Here is a 17,731-nt window from a genome sequence, read left to right as displayed (position 1 = left end):
TGCAATTCTAGTTAGGGATACATATGATACAATCTTAGCTGCTGAGTAAAATCTGAAAATATACAGATACATTTTTGATAACAGACGAGAACCATAGGCCAAAAAAAATCTGCTTAAAATTTTCTAAGAAGTTAATCTAGTATGTAGGGGAGCCTTATGCTGATCCCACAGTATGTCTTTACCCCCTCTAACTTCAAATTATTCCATGAATCAACCTCACTTTTTGTGAAGAATCTTCTGCAAATTACTCCTGGACCTTCTGCCCAGTTCATGACCTTGTTCTAGTGTTGATCTTTTTGTGAAATATACTCACAATCTCAGATTTATTAAAGGGATATGAAACCCACAATTTTTTATTTCATGGTTCAGATAGAAAATGCGATGTAAACAAATGTATTTACTTTTATTCATTCTTCTTCATTCTCCTGGTATCTTTTGTTGAAAAGCAGGAACGTATGCTTAAAGGGATACTAAACCCAAATTGTTTCTTTCATGGTTCAGATGGAGCATGCAATTTTAAGCAACTTTCTAATTTACTCCAATTATCAATTTTTCTTTGTTCTTTTTGGTATCTTTATTTGAAAAAGCAAGAATGAAAGCTTTGGAGCCTGCCCATTTTAGGTTCAGAATATTTGAACGTTACTATCATATCCCCTCTTTTCCTTCTCTCCTCTAAGCTAAGCTATACATATTAAGGTCATTGAGCCTTTCCTGGTAAGATTTTAGACCCTGTACCAGTTTAGTAGCTTCCTTTAACAGGTTCCAACTTATTTAAATGGACTTTAGTTATTTTATTTTTTTTTAATTATTTTGCGTCTAAAAGAGGGGGAGTGAAATTGTATTGTTTAAAAACAAGATATTCCTGTAGAAAAACCTTTTTATTTGTGTGGGGACTGTTTGACTACCAATAGTTACTGGTGTTGGCCTTTATGAGCTCGTAAAGAATAGTCTTATATATTGTGCCCAAATTTACATATTTTGTTTAAGTATCACCTTCATTTCTTTATAGTGGTTTTAACTCCTGCAGAGGAAAAATACAGTCAAAGCTGTGTCTTTAAAAGCAAGGATACATTTGGGGCATATGCATGTATGCCTGATTTTCTTTTACTCACCAAGTACTGTCCGTTTCCTTATTTGGAGCACAATATGGGTTTTAAAACTTTAAACCATAAAAGAAAGGCTTTTTCTTTTTAAAGAATTGACTGACAAATTTGAACATTTTATTTTTACAATGAAATGTCCTTTTTTTTCATTCAAATTTTTTTCCACTCATAGAAAATTGTTTAATGTTCCTTTGTGTATATTCGTACTTTATTTTTCTGTATGCTTTTTAAGCAGAAGAATGACTGGCACCGTAAGTGCAACCTAATGTCTATGTGTAAAGTGCAACTGTACATTTGACTTAGTTCTGCATTATATTTATAATTGGTCGCGGATTCCTTCATGATGGAAGCACAGATAGTCTATCCCCAGAACATGACAGGCCTTATTTTTGCTAAATAAAAACAAGTTATGGAAATTTACACAAAATAATATGAATATATTGTCACCTTTATTAGCGAGCAACTGTCTTTTTTTTTTTTTTTTTTTTTTTTTTTTTGTGCATGAAAAGTGGCATAATCAAAGCGTAGAATGGTGCCAAATAACATGACACATTTTGTTTATTAAATTTTTTTTTTTTTTTTTTTTTTAATTTAAAATCTCTCTTAAAATGTATATATTCAGTATGTGCATCGTTCTTCTTATCTTTCCTGGGATATAATGCTCTCCTTTTGGTTATGCACTTGAGTGTTATGGTGTATAGTTCTAAAATGGTAGAAGTTGTATTCTAAATAGTCCCAATGCCTCATTGAGTTTTTCTGTAAAACAAATATTAATATTTTGTTACTTTTTAATTTTTTATTTATTTTTCTATAATTTGAGTTTGTATAAATCTTAGAATTAACATTTGAATTTTACATTTACAAAATCTTTAAAAAAATTTCAGCATGCAATTTTCCAGTTTACTTTTTATTCTCTCAGTAGCCTTTATTGAAGAGGATATCTAGGTAGGCTCAGGAGAGGCCAAGCACTGCTGAGGGCTAGCTGTTGATTGGTGGCAGCACACACATGCTTCTTGTCTTCGGCTCACCAGATATGTACAGCTAGCTCTCAGTAGTGCACTGCTGATACTAAGCCTACCTATATATGCTCTTCAACAAAGGATACCTAGAGAATATAACAAATTTGATAATAGAAGTAAATGTTTCAAAACTGCATGAATTTAATTTTGACTTTATTGTCTCTTCTTTTTAATTAAAAAGGGAAAATCTTGCTTGCTCTATTGTCTGTAGATCCTATAGACAAATTGGAGGCTAGCGAGTAACAGTGTTTAATATATTCTGGGAACTTACTGGGCACGTTTATTTGTAGCACAGAATAGTCTCATTGATGGAGAAAATACAGTTCTCTGGCTGTTTAGATGTTAAATATTTAACATTCATGTATTTAAAAGACCCACTGATTTAAAGAATGTGGATTTTCAGGTAACACTGGAAGTTTCAGTACAACCTTCCGGGGTGGGAGTGAGCAGACAAATGCCAGTGGCCTTTATAGGGCTGTACTGAAAGTTCCACCAGTTTCAGGTGGTATCCACGGCTATTTATTAAGACTTCTCCGCTTTCTTACATTGAGATTTAACCCCTTGGCTACCAGAGAGTGCTGCACCTCATTATGTCGGTGTACTGCAACTATCTAGGGCTTCTAAGAGTTAAATACTTTAATACACAACTTCATGGTTTAAAACTTACTTCACAAACTAATAAATCAAATCAATCATGGCATTCTGTTAAGTGAGGAAAAAAACTAATTGTGTAGTATTTTGTGTTGGTGGATACTAAATATGAGAACCAGTCAAAAAAAAAAAAACACACAAAAAAGCATAGGTTTGGACAAATTGACATCCCCAAAAAAAAGTTATGCCTGATATTTAAGGGGATTGTCATAAAGTTTGTAACATACAGGTTATCCAGCGGTCTAAGCAGATATTCCTATCCCAGTATCAGTTTATATTGCAAGGGCTGGACTAAGTATTGCCCCAAATCTCTGCATCAGTCTTATTCATATAAACACTTTTTTAAAGATTGGCACAAACCTCTTAGGAAGGGGAACAGCCACATCTGACAGAGCTATTTTACTGCAAAATAAGGTACAATACATGTGTATTGTCATGTTCTATTAATTACAGGGACATGAAACCCACATATGTGTTCTGTCATGATTAAGACAGAGCGTGTTATTTTAAAGAGACATTGTACATTAGATTTTTCTTTGTATAAATGTTTTGTAGATGATACCTTTTTATATAGCCCGTCTGGGAGTGTTTTTGTAACAATGTATAGTTTTGCTTATTTTTTATAATATTGGGCTGATTTTAAGACTCCTAACCAAGCCCCAAAGTATCAGATGCAGACTGAAGTCTACAGATTCCTGATGCTTTTATTTGTTTAATCTGTCTTTTCACATCAGGGGAGTCTGCTTTCCTAGCTCCTTTCACTGGGTGTCCCAACCTAACCTCATCAACCGTGCTAAACTGGAAGCTTCTAAGAGGTTTTTTTAAAAAGGTTTTACAATGGATTTTTTTTTAATCCGTACCTGTCCATATTATTTATAGTAGTGTCTATTACATGCAGTTATATGAAAATTGGTGTACACTGTCCCTTTAAACAACTTTCTGATTTACTACTTTTTTTTTTTTCTAAATAGCTTTATTCTCTTGGTATTCTTAGTTAAAAAGCACACCTAGGTAGGCTCAGAAGCTGCAGTGCGTTACTATGAGCCAGCTGCTGATTTGTGACTACACATAAATGCCTCTTATCATTGGTTCACTAGATGTGTTCAGCTAGCTCTCAGTAGTGCATGACTCCTATCAACAAAGGATACCAAGCGAATGAAGCAGATTTGATAAGGAAAAATAAGCTGGAAAGCTGATTAAAATCACATGACTCCTGTCCCTTTAAATATTTATATGGGGATATATTTTTGAAGTTTAACGTCCCTTTGGCCTAACTTTTATACCTTTTTTTTAATCTGCTCTGTTACAGCTGGCTGGACTGGCACTATTTGCTGAAACTATCTGGGCTACCACTGACCCATACAAGGTTTACCCCCTACTAGGGGTAACGGGGAAGGATGATGTATTTGCTGGGGGCTGGATCGCCATATTCTGTGGCTTCTCTTTCTTCATGTTGGCTCTTTATGGCATAATTGCTGCAATGAGGGGTAATCGCATAATGATTATGACGGTGAGTTAATGTTTTCACTGGTGTCAGAATAACCGGCCTGTTAGCAAATTAATTGTGACATTTCTGTTTCCTACAGTATCTGGCGCTAATGATGATAGTCTACATCTTTGAATGTGCGTCTTGTATTACATCCTTCACACATCGAGATTATGTGAGTTTTATGCACAGCTGGGAGGATACTGTTGGTCAATATTGGCCTGAATGGGGGGGGCTGAGAATCCTCTTGCTGGCTTAGAGAATGATTATGATCTCAAATGAGTCCTAGTAGCTACTCACTCACATGTTGGCATGGGGATATGGTTCAGATCTGCTATGTTGGATTACATCTGGGTACATAAACTGCCATGGGGGTAAGCTGGGTCATATCTGTACACATATTGAGTTAAATCTAGGCGCACAGACATTATGCGGAGTCATATCTGTACACATGTTGGGTCACATCTAGGCGCACAGACATTATGCGGGGTCACATCTGTAAACATGTTGTTGGGTCACATCTAGGCGCACAGACATTATGCGGAGTCACATCTGTACACATGTTGTTGGGTCACATCTAGGCACACAGACATTATGCGGGGTCACATCTGTACACATGTTGGGTCACATCTAGGCACACAGACATTATGCGGGGTCATATCTGTACACATGTTGTTGGGTCACATCTAGGCGCACAGACATTATGCGGGGTCACATCTAGGCGCACAGACATTATGCGGGGTCATATCTGTACACATGTTGGGTCACATCTAGATACAATTATTGGTTCATGTTTACATATTTATCGTTTCAGATGATCAACTCTGATGTCATCAAGCAACAGATGCTCTTACGTTACACACAGACCTCCACCTCTCAAGGAAAAGATCTTACCAATGTGTGGAACAGAATAATGTTGGAGGTGAGAGGGTGTGAAACTTGTATCCTCTATTAGTAGAATCGTCTATCAGAAGGATACGGAAGAGCTCTTTCCTTTTTCTGAAATCTATTTAGACCATGATATTTATAGAGTTTCAAATCTATTCTGTAAGTTTTTCTTCCCATGGGTCAATAAAGGATAAAATGTTTATACCGACCCTGTGGCTGCAGAAAAAATACATTTTTCAAATGAAGGAAAAGTTTTTCACCTGTTTGGCGTAATAGATACAAAAGGAAGTTGTTTTAATGGATTCTTCAATGAAAGTGATACTGAACCCAATTTTTTTTATTTCATGATTCATATCACAGCAACTTTCTAATTTACTCCTATTACATTTTCTTCGTTCTCTTGGTATCTTTATTTGAAAAAGCAGCAATGTAAGCTTAGGAGCCAACCCATCTTGGGTTCAGCACCTGAGTACATTTTAGTCACCAATCGGCAAGCGCTACCCAGGTGCTGAACCAAAGATGGGCCGGCTCCTAAGCTTACATTCCTGCTTTTACAAATAAAGATAGCAAGAGAACGAAGAAAAAATGATAATAGGAGTAAATTAGAAAGTTGCTTAAAATTGAATCACAAAAGAAAAAATTTAGGTTCAGTGTCCCTTTAACTGTTTCCTGCTGTGGTTTGTGTTGATCCTCATTTATTAAAAAAAGATCCCCCCCCCCCCACACTGTCTATTTAAATACATTAGGACCATTAAATACAGTGGAATGGTATAATAAGCCTATGCTAAAATAGACAATGGAATAGCAAAATCTATTGCTCATTGAAAATTCCAACACGGTTCAATATGCCCTTTAATTTGCTGCCCTCTGTATCAGCCAATCAGACTCCTATGCTTATAGAATGAACTCTTGCACGTGCTCAGTAGCAGCTGTGTTCATATAGAGACTGCGCACAGTCTGACAAATCAGAAGTTCTCTTAAACGGCTGCTTTATCAGAATCATGAGTTTAATTTTAGTGTCTATTTAATTCCTACTTCTGTAAGCACCATTTGGATTTTCACATCTTAACTACTATATTTGTAACTGATGTTATGAGTTAAATATCTTTATCAATATAAAGGCAATGTGAATACTTGTAAACAATTTAATACACTCCAGCAGGTAAAGTGGATCATTGGGAACAAATTAAAGGGGAGACATTTTTTGAGTAAACTGTCTCTTTAAAGCAGAAGAATTAAGTAATCAACCTATGCATAAAAAAAATTAATGTAATAACACAAAATCTCCATTTCTTGTAAAGGGACGTGAAACCCAAAATGTTTCTTTTGTAATTAAGAGAGCATGTGATTTTAAACAGCTTTCCGATTTGCTTTACTCTCTTGGTGTCCTTTGTTGAAGAAGCAGCAATGCATTACTGGGAGCTAGTTAACCAATGGTGAACCAATAACATGAGGCATATATGTGCAGCCACCAATCAGCAGCTCCTGAGCCTACCTAGGTATCCTTTTCAACAAAGGATACCAAGAGAACAAAACAAATGATGATTAAGTAAATTGGAAAGTTGTTTAAGATCACACCCTCTAGCTGAATCATGAAAGGAAAAAAAATCTGAGTTTTGTGTCCCTTTAAATTCCCTATCTCGTACCATGTAACAGCTATCAGCCAATCAGACTTGTATACAGTGCTGCACAGCCATTGGCAAAGAGGTGGAAACGTCCCCTTAATGAAAGACTTTTGCTGTGGAGCGTGAAGCGGTGGTGAAATAAAGGCACCTTCTACACCATTTTTTTTTTTTTTTTTTTTTTTTTTTTTTTTACGTGTGAATGAAGGTCACCTTTATTTTTAGTACTGGTTAAATCCTAGTGTTTTTTTTTCTTGGTTTTTTTTTTTTTTTTTTTTTTTTTAATTCTAGGATTTACCATCACTTTAAGTATGTTGCCAAAATGCTTGATCCAGCAACACATACTACACAATGATTACTTAGAGCAGTGCACAAACTAATTTAAAGGGACAGTCAACACCATCATTTTTGTTGTTTTAAAAGATAGATAATGCCTTAATTACCCATTCCCCAGTTTTGCATAACCAACAGTTCTAATAATACACGTTTTACCACTGTAATTACCTTGTATCTAAGCCTCTGCAGAATGCCCCCTTATTTAATTTCTTTTGACAGACTTGCATTTTAGCCAATCGGTGCTTACTCAACGGTAAATTCACGTGCATGAGCTCAATGTTATCTATATGAAACGCATGAACGAATGCCATCTAGAGGTGAAAAAACTGTCAACATGCATTTAAGATTAGAGGTGGCCTTTAAGGTCTAAGAAATTAGCATATGTACCTCCTAGGTTTAGCTTTCAACTAAGAATACCAAATGAACAAAGAAATTGGTGATAAAAGTAAATTGGAAAGGTTTTTTTTTTTTGACATGCCCTATTTGAATAATGAAAGTGTTTTTTGTTTTTGTTTACTTGACTGTCCCTTTAATGTTAGATCTAATTGACCACTGTCAAAAAAATGTGTTACTAATTCAGGCATCTTACATCATATTTATTATATAATTTACTTTTCTAGGGGAGAATGTGACGAGGACAATTATTTCATAGTAGCAAAAAAAAAAGAGAAAAATGCACATTGCAATGATTAATTTTCTTTAACAAATGTATATGGAATTTTAATTTCAATTTAACCTGTCCTCAACCTAGCTTTACTTATTCCATGTATTTCAACCTTGTATGGCAATCAGGGTTACAACTTCATCAGTCAGATGCACACCAGTATCAGCCCTTCATATATGTCCTAGGGACCAATGTTTTATGTGTGTTGTACTGAGAAGAGGAAACTTATTTATAATCTAAACCACTGTACTAACAGGGCTACTCCAATCAAAATCTAGATAGATGTGTGTATCACAGGTCTGTCTTTCCTCTAAACCACTGCTCTTATTGTGTTTGCAGAAAAACTGCTGTGGGGTTTCTGGTCCCCAAGACTGGATTCAGTATAGCTCTGCTTACCGGCTTTCAGTCTCGGAGTTTGACGCACCTTTTCCTGCGATGTGCTGCAAGAGAGATGCTAATTTTAAGGTCCTTAACCAACAAGGATGTGACGTTGGCCATACAAATTATATAAATACTAACGTAAGTGACTTCATAAAGGCACAACAATGTTTGTTCTCTATAGTGTTCAGTAATCATTGCAAACGGTGCAATTTATTCACTCCTTTGTCTGTTTTCAGGGTTGTTTTGATCATATTTCACATGCAATAAACAGCTACACTTGGGGTATTTCTTGGTTTGGATTCTCCATCCTCATGTTTACGGTGAGTTTGAGTATTCAGAACTGGGTTAAAAAATTTTGCATTTTATTTAATATATATTTCTTGAGCATAGCCATATTCTTCATATTATACATTTTTATTCAAGTGGTAATAAACCCAAGGGCACTGCTTGATTTGAAAACTTCTCTGGCACTGCAGCCCAAGATAATTGTCCATTAACTAGATACCACTCTCCGAAACCAGTCATTAGGTAAATAGTTGTGTTGGAAGATAAAATGTTTTCTAGAATCAATGGATGTTACGAAATTTCAGAAGTAAATTTCATTCTTTCAATGTACAATGTATTATTTTAGTACATAACTGTATTATAAATGAAGGGCCATATTCCCCTTGCTCTTTTTTACATAGCTCTCAATAGGACCTACTTTTGGGAAACACATGTGGGTGTGTCTGAATAGCCAATCACATGTTCCTTGGCCTACTGAGCTTTTTGCAGATGATCAGTTAAAAATAAAAAATAAAGTGTTCCGATTTGTTAAATTAAACAAATACCCAAAGCTCTGCTTTTAAACTTTTGTACATGACTTATTACACTCTGCATAAGGAATATAAGTGGTACAATTTAGATTTTAATAAATGTCAATTACTAGGAGCTGATTTAATCCATATGCTGTGGGAATGCCCTAAAATAAAACAGCTGTGGTTATAGGGATACTAACCCCACATTTTTTTTCTTTCATAATTCAGACAGAGCATGCAACTTTCTAATTTACTCCTATTATCAATTTTTCTTTGTTCTCATGTTACATTGATTTGAAAAAAAGCATAATAAAAGGTTAGTAGCCGGCCCATTTTTAGTTCAGCATCTTGGTAGAGCTTGCTGATTGGTTTGCTACATTTAGCCACAAATCAGCAAGTCAAGTGCTACCCAGGTGCTGAACAAAAAATGGTCCGGCTCTAAAGCTTACAGTACTGCTTTTTCAAATCAAGATAGCATGAAAACAAAGAAAAATTGATAATAGGAGTAAATTAGAAAGGTGCTTAAAATCTCATGCTCTATCTGAATCATGAAAGAAAAAAAAATTGGGTTTAGTATCCCTTTTAAGTTAGATTACTGGATCAATACGGTCCTAAAGATATCTCCTTTTTACTTTTTCCAAGCACAACATAGTCCTCTCCTCCTATAATATAATAAACTTAACTATTTTTTATATTGTGCATAAGAAGCCTAATCTTCCACAAGTGAAAAGATAAGGCAATACCTAAATTTACAGAAATAAGGAGTTTTATCCAAAAGCAATGTATTATTGAACAGAGAGACACTGCTACCAACTTAGAACCACAAGTGTGGTCTTTTTTGGAAAATGGTAAATTTTTATTAAATCACTCTCTAAGGAAGAACATTATTATATTTCCATTCAGAAATACAGACTTAGTCCAACTTGCAATATGGCAGGATCTATAAATTGGGCTCCAGAGGGAGAGAGGGCAACATTTTTTTTATATTTAATTTTTTTTTTGTTGGTGTTCTAAGCGAAAACTGACAGAGTACAATTTCAGTTTCAATTTAACACAGATATTTTGATATCATGAATTATTTATACTAACAATTCTACATGTTCATAATATTTTGTTTCCCTTTCTTTTTTGCCTTCTGTACCCTGTCGCTTTATAAATAAAATAAAAAAAGTCTGCTTGGGAACCACAATAGATTGCATTCCTGAGAGATACACAGGCAGTGATTGGCAGCTACATGCATATGCTGTTCATAATGGGCTCATCAGCCCTGTTATGGCTCCACAGCAGAGGACTTAAGCTATATGCTTACAACCCTTTGTTGGGGTTAAATACATGGCTTACAAGGGAGAGAGACTTTCTAATGATTTAGAGGATTTTATTTTTTACATTCTAATGTCCCTTGAAAGATACGATCTGGTAGTATCCATGTAAATATACATTATTTTAGGTATATGCTCACTAGTTAGCCCTAACCATACAAAATTATTTCATGGTTTACTCTATTGGGTATGTGCATAAATTTGTAATTCATTATTTGTTGCACAAAGAAATAAAGACATGACCCTGTTTCCAGCATTTAGTTCTGATAACCGATGTACCCAAAGTGCAGCTTAGAATATCTGTATTTCTCTTGTATGATGTATCGAGTCCACGGATTCATCCTTACTTGTGGGATATTCTCCTTCCCAACAGGAAGTGGCAAAGAGAGCACCCACAGCAGAGCTGTCTATATAGCTCCTCCCTTAGCTCCACCCCCCAGTCATTCTCTTTGCCTACTCTAAGAAACTAGGAAGGGCAGAGCGAGTGTGGTGACAAAAATGTTAGTTTTTTTATTTCTCAAGCAAAAGTTTGTTATTTTAAATGGTACCGGTGTGTACTATTTACACTCTGGCAGAAAAGGGATGAAGATTTCTGCAAGGAGGATTATGATCTTAGCACTTTGTAACTAAGATCCACTGCTGTTCTCACAAGGGCTGAAGAGTACAGGAAAACTTCAGTTGGGGGAACGGTTTGCATGCTAAGCTGCATATGAGGTATGTTCAGTCTATATTTTTTCTAGACAGACTGTGTTAATTCTAGAAAAGGCTGGCAATATCCCCATGAGGGAAGGGTAAGCTGTATTCAGACACTTGGATAGGAATTTCAGCTTGCTTGAAGGGCTCATAAGTTACTGGTGACACTGTTAGGAAAAAACGTTTTTGTTTGTTCAGTAAATGATGCAATTATAACATTTTTTTAAAGGGACTAAAGGGGTCATTGTGGCTTGTTTTAGGGTTTTTTAACCCACATGGTTAATTAAGAGACACTCAGGTGTTTTTCTAATAGGCCTCAAAACATTGAGTGAGGTGGGAGGGGCCTATTTTCGCGCCTCAGTTGTGCAGTTTCTTTTCCTTGGAGACATCCAACTGCTTCTCCAGTGGTTCCTGCTGTGTTTGAGGGCTGTAAAGGAGGTTTTTTTTACCCACAAATCGTTCTGAAGGGCAGGTAGGTGCCACAGCAAAGCTGTGGCAAGGTGCTGAAAGTCTTTTTTTTTTTTTTTTACCGGTTTTGATGTTTTTTCAATCCGGTTTCGCCATTAAGGGGTTAATTGTTTATTTGCATAGCTGTGCAAAGTTACTAAGGCTGTAAGATACTACTGTAAAAATTTAGTTAAGTTTACTGCTTTTTTACACTGTTTTGCAGAACTTGTGCAGCTTTTTTTCTCTTAAAGGCACAGTACCGTTTTATTTCTAAGTGTTATTTACTTTGATTAGAACAGGGGCTAGTGTTTTATTCAAACCTGTTTGTGGTTCCCAAAAAAGAGGGACCTTTCAGACCAATCTTGGATCTCAAAATTCTAAACAAGTTCCTCAAGGTTCCATCATTCAAGATGGAGACTATTCAGACTATTCTACCTCTGATCCAGGAGGGTCAATATGACTACCGTGGACTTAAAGGATGCGTATCTACACATCCCTATTCACAGAGATCATCATCAATTTCTCAGATTCACCTTTCTAAACAGGCATTACCAGTTTGTGGCCCTTCGGGTTGGCCACGGCTCCCAGAATTTTCACAAAAGTGCTAGGGTCCCTTCTGGCGGTTCTGCGACCACGGGGCATAGCAGTGGCGCCTTATCTAGAAGACATCTTAATTCAGGCGTCGACTTTCCAGCTAGCCAAGTCTCACACGGACATCGTGTTGGCTTTTCTGAGAGCTCACGGGTGGAAGGTGAACACAAAAAAAAAAAAAGAGTTCTCTCTTCCCTCTTACAAGAGTTTCCTTCCTAGGGACTCTGATAGACTCGGTAGAAATGAAAATATTTCTGACGGAAGTCAGAAAATTAAAACTCTTAACCACTTGCCGAGCTCTTCATTCCATTCCTCGGCCATCAGTGGCTCAATGTATGGAGGTAATCAGACTCATGGTAGCGGCAATGGACATAGTTCCTTTTGCCCGCCTACACCTCAGACCACTGCAAATATGCATGCTCAAACAGTGGAATGGGGATTATGCAGATTTATCTCCTCAACTGCATCTGGACCAGCGGACCAGAGACTCTCTTCTCTGGTGGTTGTCTCAGGACCACCTGTCTCAGGGAATGTGTTTCCGCAGGCCAGAGTGGCTCATTGTAATGATAAACATTCTAGAACTGAGAGCGATATTCAATGCGCTTCAGGCGTGGCCTCAGCTTGCTGCGGCCATATTCATCAGGTTTCAGTCGGACAACATCACGACTGTAGCTTATATCAATCATCAAGGAGTCCTCTAGCGATGATGGAGGTAACCAAAATAATCCGGTGGGCAGAGGATCACTCTTGCCATCTCTCAGCAATCCACATCCCAGGGGTAGAGAACTGGGAGGTGGATTTTCTAAGTCGTCAGACTTTTCATCCGGGGGAGTGGGAACTCCATCCGGAGGTATTTGCCCAGCTGATTCAGCTAGCAGTGCCTTGGTCCTTCAATCTGGCCTATGTATTTCCACCGTTTCCTCTCCTCTCACGTCTGGTTGCCAGAATCAAGCAGGAGAGAGCTTCGGTAATTCTGATAGCACCTGCGTGGCCACGCAGGATTTGGTATGCAGACCTTGTGGACATGTCCTCGGTTCCACCGTGGACTCTGCCAATGAGGCGGGACTTTCTAATCCAAGGTCCGTTCACGCATCCAAATCTAATTTCTCTGCATCTGACTGCTTGGAGATTGAACGCCTGATTCTATCAAAGCGTGGTTTCTGAGTCGGTCATTGATACCCTGATGCAGGCTAGAAAGCCTGTCACCAGGAAGATCTATCATAAGATTTGGCGCAAATATCTTTATTGGTGTGAATCCAAAGGTTACTCGTGGAGTAAGATTAGGATTCCTAGAATATTGTCTTTTCTCCAAGAAGGTTTGGAGAAGGAATTATCTGCTAGTTTCTTAAAAGGACAAATATCTGCTTTGTCTATTCTACTACACAAACGTCTGGCAGATGTCCCAGACGTTCAAGCATTTAGTCAGGCTTTGGTCAGAATCAAGCCTGTTGCTCCGCCATGGAGCCTAAACTTAGTTCTTCAAGGGGTTCCGTTAGAAGCTTAATATCTATGGAATGCATAGGTTCAATCTTGGAAAGTTTTGTTTTTAGTAGCTATCTCTTCGGCTCGAAGAGTTTCTGAGCTACCTGCTTTACAATGTGATTCCCCTTACCTTGTTTTCCATGCAGATAAGGTGGTTTTGCGTACCAAACCTGGGTTTCTTCCTAAGGTTGTTTCTAAATTCTAATAAGAATATCAATCAAGAGATTGTGGTTCCTTCTGTGTCCTAATCCTTCATCTAAGAAGGAACGTCTGTTACACATTCTTGATGTGGTTCATGCTTTTAAAGTTCAACTTACAAGCAACTAAAGATTTCCGTCAAACATCTTCTTTGTTTGTTGTTTATTCTGGTAAACGGAGAGGTCAAAGGGCTTCGGCTACCTCTTTCCTTTTGGCTGAAAAGCATCATCCGTTTGGCCTATGAGACTGCTGGACAGCAGCCTCCTGAAAGAATTACTGCTCATTCTACTAGAGCTGTGGCTTCCACATGGGCTTTTAAAAATGAGGCTTCTGTTGAACAGATTTGTAAGGCGGCGACTTGGTCTTCGCTTCATACTTTTTCCAAATTTGATACTTTTGCTTCTTTCGAGGCTATTTTTGGGAGACAGGTTCTACAAGCAGTGGTGCCTTCCGTTTAAGGTCCCTGTCTTGTCCCTCCCTTCATCCGTGTCCTAAAGCTTTGGTATTGGTATCCCACAAGTAAGGATGAATCCGTGGACTCGATACATCTTACAAGAGAAAACATAATTTATGCTTACCTGATAAATTTATTTCTCTTGTGATGTATCGAGTCCACGGCCCGCCCTGTTTTTTAAGACGGGCATATATATTTTTATTTTAAAACTTTCAGTCACCACTGCACCCTATAGTTTCTCCTTTTTCTTCCTAGCCTTCGGTTGCATGATTGGGGGGTGGAGCTAAGGGAGGAGCTATATAGACAGCTCTGCTGTGGGTGCTCTTTGCCACTTCCTGTTGGGAAGGAGAATATCCCACAAGTAAGGATGAATCCGTGGACTTGATACATCACAAGAGAAATAAATTTATCAGGTAAGCATAAATTATGTTTTTCACAGGTATTTTATGCAACAAAGAACTAATTACATGTCTAGTGACAATATGATTTAACCATTTTTCTTTTTGTTTGACAGCTGTTTGTAATGCTGGCGACAATGTATTACTATACGACACTGTGAAGATAACCACTGCCACAGACCAGCATAGAACAAAGCGAAGACGACATAAAAAGTCTGCCTGAAACAGCTGGGACTTTTTTCCATTTTAAGATCTGGGTTTAAAGCCTTTTTTACAATCTGACAAAGTGACCCCCCCCCCCTGTCTATTATAGTGGAAATATGAGGTGTCCTTATCAAATGACATTTTATACCTCACGTTTTATTGAAAGCCTTTTCCATCTCTAAAAGGCAGACTAAATCTGCTAGTATATGATTTGTTCACTGGGTAATTTTATTGTGAAACTGTAAATTTTTTTTTCTGTTTCAAATTTTTTTTTTATATATATATAGTTTACATTGTGTATATTTCTTGGTTCCACACATGCTGCAGTGATTTTATAGTGATTTTCCTGTATTATAAGACATTAATGACAATGATTTAACTATTAATTGCATGAATAAGGATATAGTTTTCAGGAACACAATCTGAGGCTGAGAGCCGATCTGTGAAGCCTCGCCCAGCATCTCATTCTCGCACACCTTCCCCAGGGACGTCCCCCCTCCCTTTTTGTACATTTTAGTGTTTTGTGTCTTGTGTAATCTATCTGAAATGTAATTTCCCATAAATGTTGCATAATATACATTAATGATTTTATTTTGTGTGTTTTTTGTGAAAATCATGCTTGTCCTATTTTTCCTAGAGAGTCGAAAAAGCAAATTCTACAACTTTTGCTAATCAAATGCTGAAATGACTACAAAATTTTGGCTCCAGACTCAAGATATATTTGTAAAAAATATCTGTGTACGCGTTATAAGAGTATAATTTATAGTAAAGTTTAGTGAAGAAATGAACAGGTCTTGCCTGAACCATTCTATTAACTGTGGCCAATTGGGTTAGTTTCCATTGAGGTAGTAAAGTTTGGAAACTGGTGGTAACATTAAAATTCTACATAGACTTAATGAAGATAAATGGTTTTTACCATCAGTTTCCAAACTTTACCAACTCTATTGAAACTAGGCCTAAGACTGTAAATAAGAGAGGCAGTTTGCTGCATATTTAGGTACAGAATCCTAAGTTCCAGCTTCTCTAGTGAGGCAAGTACTATTGTTACAGCAACATCATGCACAACAAATCCTGAATGTCTACTGCAAGGTCTCATTTTAGTTCACATTTATGGGGAATTACATTTTGAGTTAAATATCCTATGAAATCTGCACCAGTAACGACCTTTAACAGGCCTGAACTTTGCGGTACAGATCATGTGAAACATTTCTCATTTGTCTCGGTCAAGCACATTCCTTAGTCTGGCCCTGTTTTTCAATAATGGCGTCAGCATATTCTTGTTTGTAACCACTGTGTCTTTCAAACTTGTTAGAATCCTGAAACAATGGTTTTTTTTGTCTACATATAGAAGAAACGCAATAAACTTATCTGTGTAAAGACAACATGTAACCCATAACTGTGAACTCTATAAATATTCTTCCTTGGCACACAAGACCTAAGTGTGGGAAAACCCTCTGTTTTTGTACACTATTTAAATAAATGATTGCACAATGCTTTGTATTTGGAGCCTGACTAATAAATAAAAAAAAAAAAAAATATATATATATATATATATATATATATATATATATATATATATATATATATATATATATATATATATATATATATATATTAAAAATGTATATATATATTTTTTTGGTATCATTTAGTTAAGAATTTATTTAAATTAGAAGGAATAACAGAAGAGGAAGGTGGTATAGACAGTCTCCATCTGATGTGTTAACGGAAAAGACTCAATACAATTATATTTTAGTATTTTTCTTTGAGGTCAGATTTATTCTTTACTAAGCAAATTGACTTCAGTTGCTGTGATATGAGAATTAAAGGGACAGTCAACACCAGAATTTGTGTTGTTTAAAAAGATAGATAATCCCTTTATTACCCATTCCCCAGTTTTGCAAAACCAACACTGTTATATTAATACACTTTTTACTTCTGTGACTAACTTGTATCTAAGCATCTTCTGACCGCCCCTAATCACATGACTTTTAGTTATTATCTATTGACTTGCAGTTTAGCCAATTAGTGCAGTGTCTGCCACAACCCACGGGCGTGATCACAATGCAATCTATATGGTTTACCTGAACTACTCTCCCCTGCTGTGAAAAGCAAATACAAAAGCATGTGATTAGAGGCGGACATTAAAGGGCTTAGAAATTATCATATGAGCCTTCCTAGGTTTAGCTTTCAACTAGAATACCAAGAGAACAAAGAAAAATTGTTGATAAAAGTAAATTGGAAAGTTGTTTAAAATTACATGCCCTATTGGAAACATGAAAGTTTTTTTTGGACTTTACTGTCCCTTTAAATGTAAAGTGTACTGTGTTTCCAATTTCTTCTCTTACCAGCTGCAGAGTAAAAAATGGAAAATTGTTCTTTACTTTTGTATATAAAATAGCTGGGTTCTGCTCTTTTTAACTTCCTTATCCTGTCACTATAAAAAGACCAATACTTCCTTATGTTATCTATTTACATATATGGTGGCCCATCTCTGCAGTCCACCTCTTATCTCAGTGTGGCTGTGAATAGATAAAATACTGCTTGTTCATGTGTGCGATACAGATAACATTGTGCTTACTTCCAGGGAGTTATTTAAAGGGACAGTCTAGTCCAAAATCTTTCATGATTCAGATGGAGAATGTCATTTTAAACAATTTTCCAATTTTACTTTTATCACCAATTTTGCTTTGTTTTCTTGGTATTCTTAGTTGAAAGCTAAACCTAGGAGGTTCATATGCTAATTTCTAAGCCCTTGAAGGCTGCCTCTTCTCTCAGGGCATTTTGACAGTTTTTCACTACTAGAGGGTGTTAATTCATGTGTGTCAGATAACACTGTGCTCACACACGTGGAGTTCAAGTGACCCAGCTGTGATTGGCTAAAATGGGATGTCTGTCAAAATAACTGAAATAAGGGGGCAATTTTGTAGAGGCTTAGATAAAAGGTAATCGCAGAGGTAAAACGTGTTTTAATATAACTGTTGGTTGTGCAAAACTA

The 17,731-nt window shown here is 36.7% G+C and overlaps 1 protein-coding gene across 2 annotated transcripts in view; it reads left to right on the top strand.

Annotated features, from left to right (window-relative positions):
- Positions 1-16,226, top strand: part of UPK1A (uroplakin 1A) — a 19,843-nt gene extending 3,617 nt beyond the window's left edge. For both annotated transcript variants that reach the window (XM_053690159.1, XM_053690158.1), the window contains exons 3-8: positions 4,083-4,283; positions 4,360-4,434; positions 5,074-5,181; positions 8,109-8,288; positions 8,387-8,470; positions 14,646-16,226. In XM_053690159.1, coding sequence (XP_053546134.1) covers positions 4,083-4,283; positions 4,360-4,434; positions 5,074-5,181; positions 8,109-8,288; positions 8,387-8,470; positions 14,646-14,690 — 693 coding nt within the window. In that variant the 3' untranslated portion in view covers positions 14,691-16,226. The remainder of the gene's footprint in view (positions 1-4,082; positions 4,284-4,359; positions 4,435-5,073; positions 5,182-8,108; positions 8,289-8,386; positions 8,471-14,645) is intronic.
- The last annotated feature ends 1,505 nt before the right edge of the window (positions 16,227-17,731 follow it).

This window comes from Bombina bombina, chromosome 8, assembly GCF_027579735.1.
Source record: "Bombina bombina isolate aBomBom1 chromosome 8, aBomBom1.pri, whole genome shotgun sequence".
Classification (NCBI taxonomy): domain Eukaryota; kingdom Metazoa; phylum Chordata; class Amphibia; order Anura; family Bombinatoridae; genus Bombina; species Bombina bombina.
Note: the sequence above shows the minus strand (reverse complement) of the source record. Positions and strands in the feature narration are given on the sequence as shown.